This window comes from Alosa alosa, chromosome 24, assembly GCF_017589495.1.
Source record: "Alosa alosa isolate M-15738 ecotype Scorff River chromosome 24, AALO_Geno_1.1, whole genome shotgun sequence".
NCBI classification, from domain to species: domain Eukaryota; kingdom Metazoa; phylum Chordata; class Actinopteri; order Clupeiformes; family Clupeidae; genus Alosa; species Alosa alosa.
The window spans coordinates 9,663,279-9,677,215 of NC_063212.1; the positions used below are offsets into that span (position 1 = coordinate 9,663,279).

Below are 13,937 nucleotides of genomic sequence, written 5' to 3' on the forward strand. Positions count from 1 at the left end.
ACTCAATCGGGCCAGCGGTGCTTGCTATATATCCTGAAAAGGGCTGTGGGCTGCACACAAGCCGTGGTGCAGGTGATACAAAAACCTGGCAACACTCTCTGGCTCGATGCCTGATTCCCCAACGCACCTGCGAGCCCTGAGTGTGTGTTTCATGCAGATAGACTTTCCCTCAATAAATGGGAAGAGGCGATGCACAGACACAGTGAGTACAGTCTTGGTAAAAAAAACAGTGGGTTTTATGTAAGGATGCGAAGAAAAACAAACATACACTTGAGAAGATTCACATGGAAAAAAATGAGTGAACATTTGAACAAAAACTGTCTTTGGCACATCATACATAAACATTAAAAAGCAAATGTAAACAAGACAGTTATTTAAAAAAAAACAAAAAAAACACGACAAGTAAAAACAAACTGATACACAAAACACGTAAACGTAATGACGATTGAATCAAGATTTTGGTAAAATGACCACTCCACCCCCACCCCACCCCACCCTCGAAACTAAAAACTTTTTGATTTTGTTGTCTCAGTTCTGCATCTGCGTCTTCCGAGTGCAAAAACCGCGTCTTGTCATGTGCCGGGCGCGTTTGCCAAGCACGGTGGGGTCGTCAGCGTTGGGAGCGTGTGGCGGGGAGGGAAGTGGGTTGCAGAGCCTCGACTCGACCCCAGTACCACTCTGCCTCTCCTGGAGGGATGCCTGTTGGACAGTGAGCCTGTCCTGTTTTTGTTTTTTAACAGCCTCCAAACAAGGTCTTTATGTTTTATTTTAGTGCAAATAAGGCTGACTGCAGTCTCTATTCCAGAGCTCAGTTCCTACCAGGGTCATTTTCTGAAAGGCGATGAGGCTGTGTTTGGTTTCGCTCCAGGTACGGGTCTGAAAAAGAGACAGTTGTGGAAGGGAGGGGAGGGGAGGGGAAGAGAAAAGGTGGTGGAGGGGTGGAAGGGGGGACAAACAGTGTGTTACGCTTTGCTGCATGTGGGTGTATGTGCTGTGACAAATGGTTCAAAGTTTCCCTCGTTTCGTCCTTGGCCATAACTCCAGCCCCAAGGAGGTGGCTCTCCAGATGGATTGTGAATTGCCGGTTATGACACCTCTGTTGCCAGCCAGAAGAACACTTGGATCTGTACGGTCAGGCTTGCCAATGGAGTGGCATGCAGTGTGACTAAATAATAATAATATGGAATCATGTGTGAATCGCACTCGCCACAGAATGAGCAGGAAGAAACGGTAAGATAATATAACTAGGGAAATGGATATCCTCTAGTTATGTCCCATGGATTAACATATGTTAACAAACGTCAAACGTTTTTTTTTTTCAAACCAACTAAATACATCCTTTGCTATGGGCATGGGATGAGACAGTTACTTTTTTAAAGCACATATTTGCAATGTATAGTGTCTGAATCTGTAGTGTTTGTTCAGTAGAAGAAATGCTCAGAAGCGTTTGATCACTAAAGCTCAGCTAGGTACAAAACAATCTATACGTTCTGCATCCCGGCAGCGCAGTGGAGACCATCAACCAAACAGGACTGCCCTCGAGATGGCCTCCCTCCTAATTAGCCGCCGGTCCTTCCCTGCTTAAGACGGATGCCTGAGTCTTATTCTCTTAAGTCACCATGACGCCGAGCCTGCCGCATTGATTGCCGTGGTGGAGCGGATGGAGAGCTTAAGGAGCTCGGCGGGTGCTGCCACGTGTGTGTGTGTGTGTGTGTGTGTGTGTGTGTGTGTGTGTGTGTGTGTGTGTGAGAGAGAGAAGATGCGGCACCTGCAATGTCGGCAGGACTGGTACCTGCCGGGGTGGAATTATCAGCCTGCGCGTTAAGCTTTGCCTGAGTGCCTCGCAGGCTCCATGGGCTTTGCAGCTTTAACAGTAAACAACTGTAGATAAGATGATATGGAGGTTCAGGCCAGGTAATTTCTCTTTCTTTACCCCCCCCAAACCCCCTTACATTCTCTCGACTAGTTTATGCTGGGTTTGTTTATGGAACGTGATCAAAGGATTTTTTTTAAATAAAAAGAGGGCTTGTTTGAGATGTCATTTTCAGCTTTGGATTTCAGGTGGATTACGTTGCAAAAACAGGGGCTCCAAACCCGATGCGCTACAATTTATTCAACCATTTATTCTAAAACCTACCGCACTGAATATATAATTGAACTCAGATTTTTTTTTTCACTTCCAGCAAGTCCTGCATTTTCATGTTGGACTACATTATCCCTGGTTTCGTCTGGCAGGTGACATAAAATAACCACTGACCCGGTGGATACACAGATGAATGAGTTGCCTACAGAGCATCCCCCGGAAGGAGACAGAGAGCTTGTATCGACCAGATAGCAAGACCTGGGAAACGAATTCCATTTCCCACTGGGGATAAGACCAGATTTACGGCGAAGACATGAAACGTGACTGACAAGAACACGTTCAGCCAATGCAGAGGTTGGTCGAGAGTTCTTAAAACGACGCAGATCTGAAATGAAAGTAAAAAATATCCCATTTAATCTTGATGGAATGGACATGAAAAGTTTAGAACGAAGATCGAGTCTTTCAGAGCACTTCTTCAACTACCTGCCCCCATCCCCCATTCCATTTCTACTGGATGGACTTGTGCTGCCTGGACAAAAAAATGAAAGCTGTGCTTGAGACTGGCCCTTGTCCAACAGCAGGGTAACTGAATACATAAATTGACCTCGGTGGCCTCTGATGGCTTAAAACAGAATGCAATTTAAAAGCTCCTCTTTTGACCTGCCTAATTGAGTTACGGTTAATCAGCGCAAGGCAGTAATACAGTAGAGAATCACTCGTCTTATCGTATAGACGCCTGTACTTAGAATGATTTATCTGCAGGCAGAAAGGACCTTTGAACTCACTTTCTATATCTTTAGAATAGATGATTCCAGTGATTGGGTAATGGGACTGATGGATTGAAGTGGTGTAATGGACAATTAATTTAATGCGTCATGACTGCCTGATGAATGAGCTGAAACCAACTGATGATTAATTGGTTGACATGGCAACTTGCTAATGAGAAACAGCTTATTCTAATGATGTGTAATTACCACCAAACAGTGAGGGGGAAAACATCGGACCACAGCGGCTGTTTAGAAGTCCTGATGAGGACTTGAGCCAAAATGGCCTCTTTTAAATTTCTAGCCAAACTTGTACAGGAAGGGCCTACCAAAATGGGTTTGAATATGGGTTTGATATTTAAAGGCCTACCAACATGGGGTTGATCTGCAATGGTTTTGATATCCATTTAACAGGCAACATGCTCTGTCTGTAGTATGCTTTAATCTGTTAGTTAGATTTCTGGAGTTAGCATTTGCTACATGACTAAATGTATGTAAATGTAATGCATGTAATGCAAAAATACACACATACTGTTTGTCTGTCTGTCTGTCTGTCTGTCTGGCTCACCTGAATGCTTTGAGAGGGGGCGTGGCCGTCACCATGCCCACGGGCTTGGGCCCCACGGCGGGGGGCATCATGACCAGCAGGCCGCCCGAGGAGGGCTTGGGCGGGGTGGCCCGGGCAGGGCTGAGTGGCAGGGGCCTCTGGGGAGGAGACGGGGAGTGGCGCGACTGCAACTCAGACGCCAGCTGGTGGAGAGAGAGAGAGAGAGAGAATGAGAGAGGGAGAGAATGAGAGAGGGAGGAAGAGAGAAAAGTGATACAGAGAGAGAGGTGTAATACCATTTTCACAACCATTTATTGAATCAATCTTCAAACCATGAAATCAGAGCCCCATTGAAACACAATACAACATCCAATACAGACATCCTATCGGATCAAAATGTATAGCATCCTCAAATCTAAAAGACCAAAATAGCAGGCCCCTTTCCACTTCATAATTAAAAACTACTCATGCACCCTCCCCACTCTCACACAATATCGAGAGAGAGAGAGAAAGAGAAAGCAGGAGAGGGAAAGAGAGGGTGAAAGCAAAGATGGCACAGAAGAAAGCCAAGGAGAGAGCAAGACTGAGAACACACTTAGCTTTCCATGATCAAATCACACGTATGTGCCAATTGGAGCCCTTAATGAATCACCTTAACCATCCACATAGCAGCTCAATCCCACACGCCTGACACCATCCCGTTTTCCATTCGTGTCAACGCAGCCTGTACCTCGACTCCTCCAACCTCATCCAAATTAATCCCTGATTACGGCTACAGTAGCTCCAGCTAATTCCCCTGGATGCTGAACTGTGAAGGTGAAAATACACTGGCTGCGGCACGGACCAGAAATAAAATACAAATAGCATTTGTGGCATCGCTCGACGTGAGAAAAGTTGGTGCTAATCCAATTTTAGGGGCCGCGCAAAGCTGCGAAATGTCATTTCGCCCGCCTATATGCTGAGACCGTCTCTCTTTGTTTTTGATTAGTCAGCGAATTCAAGCGAAAACGGCCCAGAACACAGGGGAAGAAAGAAAGAGAGGAGGTCAAAAAAGAAAGAAAGAAAAAAAAAACGACAACAGTGCATGCTGTCTGCGCAGGATCACAATCGAAGTCAATCAAATTTGAGGAGCGTCGCAGCTCCCTCCGTGACAGGCAGAACGCATCGCCCGATGATCAATAAGACGGGAGAGAATAAGTCTTCCCGGGTAATTCTGAAAATAATCCCTCCCCACGGTATTTTGTTGCAGGTGCTGCCCTGCTGTGCAGCGCTTCAATAGTGGGTTATACACACAACAACGGAGTTAGAAATTGCAGGCCTTACAAAAAGGTTTCACCCTCATCTGTCTAAATTTCACAGCAATGTGCTGTGTGGTTTATGCTTGTTGTATCAAAGTCAAAGTCAAAGTCAGCTTTATTGTCAATTTCTTCACATGTTCCAGACATACAAAGAGATCGAAATTACGTTTCTCACTATCCCGGTGAAGACAAGACATATTTGACCAATTTTAAGTCCACAGACAAACATAACATTCAAGTAAACAAAAAGTAAGTAAATAAGTAAATAAGAGGGCACATATAATAATAATGAAAAAATAAGAGCAGCAAAATTTTGTTGACATTGTGCATAGACAGTCAATAAAATACTAGTGCAAATACTGTAAAATACTATAAAATACTGTTTGACCTAAGTAATAAAGAAAGTGGCATAGTGGTGCAAGTTATGTAAGAGCAGCAGAAGTGTTGTGTTTTCAGGACAACAACACCAAGTTGTAAAAGTGTACAAGTGTGCAAGTGTTCAAGTGTGCAGGTGGAGTAGTGCAGGCGGCCATTGTGGGTCCAATGTCCAGGATGTTATGTAGCTGAGGGTGGAGGGGAGAGGAGGGAGAGAGTTCAGCATCCTTACAGCTTGGTGTATGAAGCTGTTAGTGAGTCTGGTAGTGCTTGGGGCGCAGGCTTCTGTACCTCTTCCCAGAGGGCAGTAGATCAAACAGATTGTGAGCGGGGTGACTTGCATCACTCACAATTTTGGTCACCTGGCGGTGAGGTGGGTGGTGTAAATGTCCATGAGGGAGGGAGTGAAGCACCAATGATCCTTCCAGCTGTGTTCACTATGCTGCAGGGCTTTCCCTGTTGTATTCAGTGCAGCTTCGCCCCACACAGCGATACAGCTGGAGAGGATGCTCTCAATGGTGCCTCGGTAGAATGTGGTCATGATGGCTGGTGGAGCACTTGCTCGCCTGAGTTTTCGCGAGGAAGTACAGGCGGCTGAGCTCTCTTAAGCCAGTGATGCAGTGTTGGTGGTCCAGGAGAGGTCTTCACTGATGTGCACCCCAGGAATTTGGTGCTGCTCGCTCTCTCCACCACAGCACCGTCGATGGTCAGTGGCAGGTGTTGGGGTGTGACCTCTCCGGAAGTCAACAACAATCTCTTTGGTCTTGCTGGCGTTCAGCAGGAGGTTGTTGTCCCTGCACCCGCGTGGTCAGATGGTGGAGCCTCCAACCTGTATTGAGTCACAAATAAGCCCTTGGTGATGAGACCCACCAGAGTTGTGTCGCCAGCAAATTTCACTATGTGATTGTTGCTGTAGGTTGCAGTGCAGTCATCGTCAGCAGGGTGAAGAGCAGCGGACTGAGCACGCAGCCTTGGGGGAGCCCCTGTGCTCAGTGTGATGCTGCTTGAGGTATTGTTGCCAACATCGCATTACTACTTGGGGCCTCTGACAGAGGAAGTCCAGTAGCCAGTTGCAGAGGTAGGTACTGAGTCCTAGTTTGTCAAGTTTGCAGATGAGTTGTTGTGGTATTATGGTGTTGAATGCAGAACTGAAGTCTATAAACAGCAATCTCACATATGAGTCTCTTTTTCCAGGTGGGTGAGGGCTGGGTGGAGGGCAGAGCAGATTGCATCCTCTGTAGAGCCCGCTTTGGCTCGGTATGCAAACTGGAAGGGGTCCAGGGTGGGGGAGAATGGCTTTGATATGTGACATGACAAGCCGCTCAAAGCACTTCATGATGATGGGTGTCCAGTGCCACAGGGCGGTAGTCATTGAAGCAGGATGGAGCAGTTTTCTTCGGCACAGGTATGATGGTGGCAGCTTTGAAACATGATGGGACGATGGCTTGCTTCAGGGAAGTGTTAAAGATATCTGTGAAGACATCCTTAAGCTCCCCCGCGCAGTCCTTCAGGCCTGACCACCTGGGATGTTGTCTGGACCTGTTGCCTGTTGCTTGTTGTATGTGTGTTTGTTAAAATAATTTGATCGATTCTATGTTTCATTATTTATTGTATTTCAGAACGTCACAAGATACAGTTTGTTTTGTATTGGCTTTCTTGAATTACAATAAAAAAATTGGATTACAAAAATTGTACTGTGTAGAATAGAATATTCCCCCTGGAATATCCTGGTAAATGTAAAAAAATCTATACTGCTATTCTATTCTAATCTATTCTTCAGGGTCCACCCCTGCTGTTCCACCCCTTTCAAGAGAGTTCCATTATCAGCATCATAGTTGGCCCCACAAGACTTCCTTTTTAACATTCCATATGTTATCTTAATGCAGAGGAAGTAGATTGGGACCCAAATAGAACGTTCAAGCATTGTTTTTGTTTTTATTGTTGAAAGGGTCTATACAGACACAGAGAGCGAGAGGCCTTACCAGTGGTGAGCGTGTGGGGTTGAGCGGCAGCGGTTTCTTGGGCGGGCTGAGCTTGTGGGTGTGTGTGTGCGCGGGCGACTTGGGGGGTGCGGCGGGCGGCTTGCTGGTGGGGAGGTGCGACCGCGGGCCCTTGATGTCCCGGGGAGAGGGGCGCGGAGACGGGGCTGGCCGCAGTGGACGCACCACGTTGACCGGCTGCGAGCCGTTGGGCATGGGGCCTGGCCTGAGAGGAAGGACTTCTTTGCTGGTGTGAGGAATCTGGAGAAAAAGACCAAATAGAGAAAGAAATTGTACTATTATTAATGTATTATTTCACACACCTTGGCAATACTATATATACACAGTATAGTATATTTATGGAATGAGTGTGGTACATAACCTCCTCCCCAACCCCACCGGCCATTATGGCTGGGGTTTGAGGTGCTGTGAAAACGAGTGACAACAGAAATGCCACCTGGATAATCAGTTGTTTCGTAAGCCATTTGTTTAATTGTTCCAGAAAAAGTCCTCCTTACTCACCCCCTTAAGGTTGGTGCCCTTGTTTGAAGCTGCGACGACCTTCAGATGAAAGGCTGGATTTAAGTGACCATTCTTCCCCTTCTCCATGGAAGCCTCATGTCTGCGGAGGACAGCACAAGCACTTTGTATTTATTTCTTTATTTTTTTTTTACACACATACAAAAAGTGAAGGTCAAGCTGAAAATCTACAGGGAGTTTTTTTTCCTTTACAGCCTCCCCCTCTTGAAACAGATTAGTCTGGTCTCAAGGTGCCTGCCACGCTGGATTATGGGTTTACCAGACACTAAATTGTCCTCACAAAACGCTCAAAAACTTTCCCAACAACTCCAAAAACAGTCAAGAAAAAGTATAACACAAACACAAACTCAGAGGACACACAACTTTTGCAATTTCAAACCTAGTCCACTGACTCATCTTGAATCATTGAAATGACCTGGACAGTTTTGAAGGAAACTTTGGATGGGGACATAACTATCAGCCTATCGCATACAGACATACATATCAGAACAAAGAGCCTCCAAGGGATCTGTAGTCCATACCTGCTGGCCTTGGTCTTCTCTCTTTGTGAAAGCCACTTGTGGTAGTAGGAGCTCTTGATCTTGAAGCAGTAGAAGGAGATCAGAATGGCCGGGAGTAGCACCAGGAAGGCAAAGAGCAGCCCAATGACCAAGCCCAGCTGACCTGTAAACAGAGGCAAAAGCGTTACGACACTGAAAGACCAGTCCAAGTGTTCAGCTATGTTTTCAGGAACCTGGGAGAACAGATCTCTGCTGTGCTTAGACGCTTGGTTGGTGTTGGAAGTCATCCACACCAGAAAAAAACAGAAGTCTAAGCATCGGTGGAGAGCAACGGGGGGAGTGTGACAGACACATGAAAAGAACGCAGCGATGTCTGACACCGAAAAAAAAAAAAACAAGCAAAATCTCTTTTGTTCGGTCATAACTTTCTCCAAAGACGTGAAACCGAATTAACTAAATTAGGATGACAAGCAAGAGAGAGAGAGAGAGAAAAAATCCCTGTGTCATTCACCAAACACAGTTCTTCTTTGAAATGCCTCACTGATGCACTGATTTCAAATGTCAGTAATGTAATATAACAAAAGATTCCCGGCTAAAGAACTCAGCAGGAGGTACGCGTAACTGTAGCATATGGTGCGTGGAGTGGAGACGGCCGCCAGTGATATGCCACCGCCACCACGCGGACAGGGGAGTGATGAGACGCGCAGCTGGGTCTGTCTGCGAGAGTTAGGCAGCGCGACTGCTGAGGAGCTAAGTGACAAGCCGATTTCATTTAGCCTATGAATCACGCTTATTGTATCACGCCGCTGTGAAAAGATAAACTGCATTTTCACGGCTCCGAGATGATCCCATTGATAGAGACCACTTTGCATTAGTGTCAAATTGAATTGTTGACAACTGGAAATTGTCCACGGTTGTCCCTGCGACAAATCACGCTAATTAAGATATGGCAATATTATAGCGTGTTGGCTGCGGGGACAAGCTTGTGGATGCGGCATGAAATGGTGTACAAATGGCCTGTGAGGGCTGGGCCCCCCTCTCTCTCTCTCGCCCGGGCTGATTGAATGTGACATACTGGCTGGAACCGGCAGCATGAAACTTGCCATTTTAAAAACGCATATCAGAGCGAGTTAAGAGGCTGGCACTTCGAAGGTTACGAATCCTTAATCAGCCCACTCAGCAGGAGGTGGGGTGGGGGGGGTGACTGAAAGAGCAGAGATGACCTTTCAGGAAGGTGCATTTCCCGTCATGCTGCGAAAGAAAGAAAGGAGAGCAGAGAGTGGGAAAAGGGAACGTGCGCTCACAGGGAACTAGTCCTCCTTGAATAGCACTTCAGAGGTGGCAGGCTGAGACATCAGCATGAAACGGGCTCATCAGCCGTTTGGGAAGTGGGGGGGGTTGGAGAGCTAAAAAAAAAGAAGTGAGGAGAGGGAGAGAGAGGAATATAAGAAAAAGAAACTCACTGTCGTACTGGACAGGCCCGCTGTCCACACTGCCGCCCAGGCCTGGCTTCTCGCAGAAAGGGGGTGCCCAACCACGGTTGCAGTGGCAGTTTCCGTTACTGTTGCATACCTAAGGTGTGTGTGTGTGTGTGTGTGTGTGTGTGTGTGTGTGTGTGTGTGTGACAGGAATCAAGAAGAACAAGAAGTATGCTCAGAAGGTGATTGGTGTATATGGACATTCAGGCATAAAACTTAAAAACATATTTTCATTTCAAAAGTTTAAACAAGATCAGCTGGTCATTTGTTCAACCCCAAGCTAGACTCTAGACCAGTGAATAGAAAGGCCTGCTCTCTCGATTTTCCCTGGCAGTCTTTTATCTCTTTCATCTTGTGGTAGAGCTTCCTTTTAACTGAGAAACTTTTCAGGGTAAATGTACTTCAGTGAGTGAAAGAGAGAGAGAGAAAGAAAGAGAGAGAGGTGCAGTTATACAAAATGAGAGACACAGAGAGGACGACCAAGACAGGGATTAGATTTATGTGCTTTGAGGGCTTTTTAAAGACTTTAATAACAAAAAACTGTGAACGATGGAGATTCTATAGCAGAGCTAATGGAAGGATTGTGTGCTTGCGAGAATTTGTGAGTGAGTGAGTGTGTGTGTGTGTGTGTGTGTGTGTGTGTGTGAGAAGAGTGAAGAGGAAGAAACACCTGCAGGGGCTGTTTGAGAGGATTTAAGGGTGTGAAATTGTGCCTGTCCTCACTTGGCTGACAAACATTGACCTTGTGCTCGCATGCTCGCAAAGAAGCAAGCACAAACAACCAAAACAAAAGTTCCAAGAGCCCAAGGAGAGAGGGCATCATCCATTTGAGACGACACTGCTGTCAAATACCCGAAAAGCCGTTTCACAAATCCCTGCCACTTATCACTGAAGACATCTTTCCCCCTGAGGCATGGAGAGTTGCCCAGACTTAAAAACACATCAGCCATTTGGGATCAACATTACAACACTTCCAGAATGGCACACTGACAGGGGCTCAAGGATTATTACAGCCATATCATAGTATCACAATAAAAGATTACCTACATTATCTCTTAAATGCTGTTTACAAAAGGCTTTATCCAGATACAGTAGCTAATGTTAAATGAACTAGCTATGAGCTTAAATTATCCACTTAATTTGACCTAAATTGTAACCTCAGTCTCTTTATGGTCTGTTAAATGTATCATTAATTTATTACATATAATCAGTTTTGAGCATCGAAGGTTCAACGTGATTAGGACATTCCTTTTGTCTTTCATAGCATCATAACAAAACAACATTTTATTACTTTACGCAATATGGATGGCATGGTTAATAAAGGCATTACAGTATAGTAAGGAAAATGTAATAAATGAGTTATTACACATTTTCTCACAGCCCTCGTGTACAAGAATATGTCGCACGCAAAACTCACCCCGTGACCATGGCAACGGCCTAAGCAGTTCTCCAGATCGGTGAAGGAGGCGTTCTGACAGCGGCGGTCCTTGCACACCTGAACAAGACCACATGGAGCACACACTCAGACAACGTGCCACTCAGGTCCAAGCCAATCAACAGACTCCTGCTAATATCAATCTATGATGAGCCTCTTCATACTACCACTTAAGATCAAAGCAATAAAAAACAAAAACAAAAAAACAATTCTAGTGGAAGGCCTGCACTAAAAGATCTTTGTTGTAAAGGAAAAAGAACCCAGCAAGGGTTCACAACAACAAATAACAATCAGTGTAGGCTATCATCTGAGGGTTTTTTTTTTTTTTTACTTTTTAAAGGTCAAATGAAGAGATCTCTTTGTCTGTTAACCCCTGTGGTGAATATTGAGAACATAAGCAGCTACAGTTTGTCCAAGCGAGCATTTACAACAGGACTCTTAATTGGCACTAGTTTGTCATTAGTTTGTACATGTCTGAGGTTATAACAGGGATCCCACTCTAAATCATATGGAAAATTCCATGACTTTTTCCTGATGAAAAAACTGAATTTCCATGACCTACTGTACAGTAGTAGCCGTGTAGCATTTAAGAATCTTTTACTTTTTTTTTTAGAGTGGTAGATGAATAAATGGTGGGCCAACCACAACCACTCAAGCAAGCAGTAAAACTAATTACAAGATATACACCAATTCTGTGTGGACATATATTTGCATTAATGTATTTTGGCAAGTACGTTTTAAACTGCTACAACAAAATTCCCTGATATTCCATGAGTTTGCCCCACAAATGCTAAAATTCCATGACTTTCCATGTCTGGAATAGACTCAAATTTCCATGATATTTCCATGATAATCCAGAAATTCAATGACCCGTGGGAACCCTGTGATTAGCTTGTAGACCCCCTCACCTTCCCCTCTCCACACTTGGTGCCCGTTATGACGAGGCCCGGGTCAGGCAGGTCGCCCTGCCCCTCCTGGGTGGTGTAGACGTAGGTGCCCCTGCACTTGACGTCCATGCCATTCCTGCGGATGGTGGTGTCGATGGACACGGCATTGGTGCCCTTGGGCTTCTTGGCAGCGCTGTGGCATTGGATCTTACCACACTTGGCATCACTGGGTGTAGAAAAAGAACAAACACGACCCAACTAATTTAAAAAAGGCAAAAATAGAAAACTCAAATGAATAGTCGTAACTGCAGTGATTATTCCTCACAGCCAAATGCCAAACAGCAAAAAGGGCTTTCAGAGTAATTTCACAGCAATTACAGAGTCCAAATAAATTACCTTTTGTCGCATTTCACGTAGTTACCCTGGGCGTCCTTTCCGCAGTTGCCAAAAGCGTTGCCAGCCACGTTCACGTCCTGAAAGCAGGCATCGTGTGCAGGACGGGCACCTGGTACAAAACGGGCATTTTCAGCCTCAAATACACCAGTCTTCTAGTACCTTCCTCAGCCCAAGCAGTGTGCCAATGCTCATCTCTGAGCACGGGCAAGGGGCAAAGAGCAAAGGCTATGCCTTCTGCAGTAGCTTACCTTAGCTTTGAGACTAAACGCTCGACACAGAAACTTCAAACCTGGCATTTTGAAGCTTAAAAAAGGGCACGTTGAAGCTTAACACCTGACACTCATGGCCCAAGCCTTTGAGAGTCAGAGCCCACTAGTGAGCCTGAAAAAGTAAAACAACGCATTTACTCTCACCTGAGCATGGTGACCCAACATGCATTGTACATATACTGTACTTTACTGTGTCATTACTTATTTTTTTCCAAATGCAGAAATTCACAAAATGTTACACTTAACTTCTCTGCTTTCTTTTCTTTTCTTTTCATCTAGAGGAGGGCAAGAGGTAAAAAATGGCAACATTCTCTCTCTCTCTCTCCCTCTCTTTCTTTCTCTCCCTCTCTCATTCTCTCTTTGAACTTTATTTTTTTAAACCTGAACACTTAGCTCCGTTAGTGTGTGGTCAGCGAGGTGGCCATCTTACCGTAGCCCCACAGCTGTAGACACTGCGCCTCGTGGGTCAGGCACATGCCGTTGTAGCAGTAGGCGTGGCCACTCTGACACGTGGAGCCATCCAGCAGGTAGACGTTGGCCGGACAGTATGGCGAGCCACCCGTGCAGTACTCGGGCAGGTCACATGACCCGGCTGGCCCGCGGCACATGGTGCCCGCCTGCTTCAGCTGGAGGATGGAGGGAGGAAGGAAGGAGGGAAGGGCAGAGAGGAGGGAGGGATGGAGGGAGGGAAGAAGGGAGGGATAGAAGGGTGGAGAGAAGGATGGAAAAAAGGGCAGAGAGGAGGGAATAGAGGATAGACAAATGCAATGGGATGAGTGTGAGTGATGATGACCAAATTAATGGTACAGAGATGGAGAGGAGAGAGACAGGAAGAGACAAAAAGAAAATACTTAACCACAGACGGTTGCTATCTATTCAATGTGCTACATTAAGGCAGGGATCACACTGACCAGCGGCAAGCAGCAGGTTTCCTATTCTTGTCTATGGTTCGGCAGTGGAACGATGGCAACGTTGGCGTAACGCTAGCGTTGAACAAGCTGAGCCTTGAACTTGGTTCAATTTTCAAAGCGCAACACGAGCGCATTCAATTGTCAGTTAAGGCAAACCATTTGTGTTACCATAGGAACGAGATATAGAACTTATTATGGTCTGAGCGTTGTGTTACGTTTGCCGCTGCCCAATGTGATCCCCGCCTAAAAGCAGTGATTTGCTTTCTTAAATCCACCCACTACTCCTAGTGTGGTTTTAACCTTACAAATGAAGCGATGCAGCTTATTTATGTACATGAGTAGCTGTGAGATTGAGACTTGTGAATGAGACATGTGGTAGTTAACGGTGACAGCGATGTGCTACACTCCTCTCCACAGTGCCCTCTGATGGACTCATCCTCCAGCAGTGCTATGTATGTGTTTTTGGAGAAGAAGC

At 45.7% G+C, this 13,937-nt stretch overlaps 1 protein-coding gene across 1 annotated transcript in view; it reads right to left on the minus strand.

Annotated features, from left to right (window-relative positions):
• Positions 1 to 218: 218 nt before the first annotated feature.
• The window catches only part of adam19a (ADAM metallopeptidase domain 19a), a 114,246-nt gene continuing 100,527 nt past the window's right edge, over positions 219 to 13,937 (minus strand). Inside the window, exons 15-24 of the mRNA XM_048235871.1 lie at positions 12,982 to 13,177; positions 12,283 to 12,391; positions 11,908 to 12,112; positions 10,982 to 11,059; positions 9,550 to 9,658; positions 8,108 to 8,249; positions 7,569 to 7,668; positions 7,050 to 7,307; positions 3,416 to 3,597; positions 219 to 876 (exon numbers count right to left, since the gene is read on the minus strand). Coding sequence (XP_048091828.1) covers positions 825 to 876; positions 3,416 to 3,597; positions 7,050 to 7,307; positions 7,569 to 7,668; positions 8,108 to 8,249; positions 9,550 to 9,658; positions 10,982 to 11,059; positions 11,908 to 12,112; positions 12,283 to 12,391; positions 12,982 to 13,177 — 1,431 coding nt within the window. The 3' untranslated portion in view covers positions 219 to 824. The remainder of the gene's footprint in view (positions 877 to 3,415; positions 3,598 to 7,049; positions 7,308 to 7,568; positions 7,669 to 8,107; positions 8,250 to 9,549; positions 9,659 to 10,981; positions 11,060 to 11,907; positions 12,113 to 12,282; positions 12,392 to 12,981; positions 13,178 to 13,937) is intronic.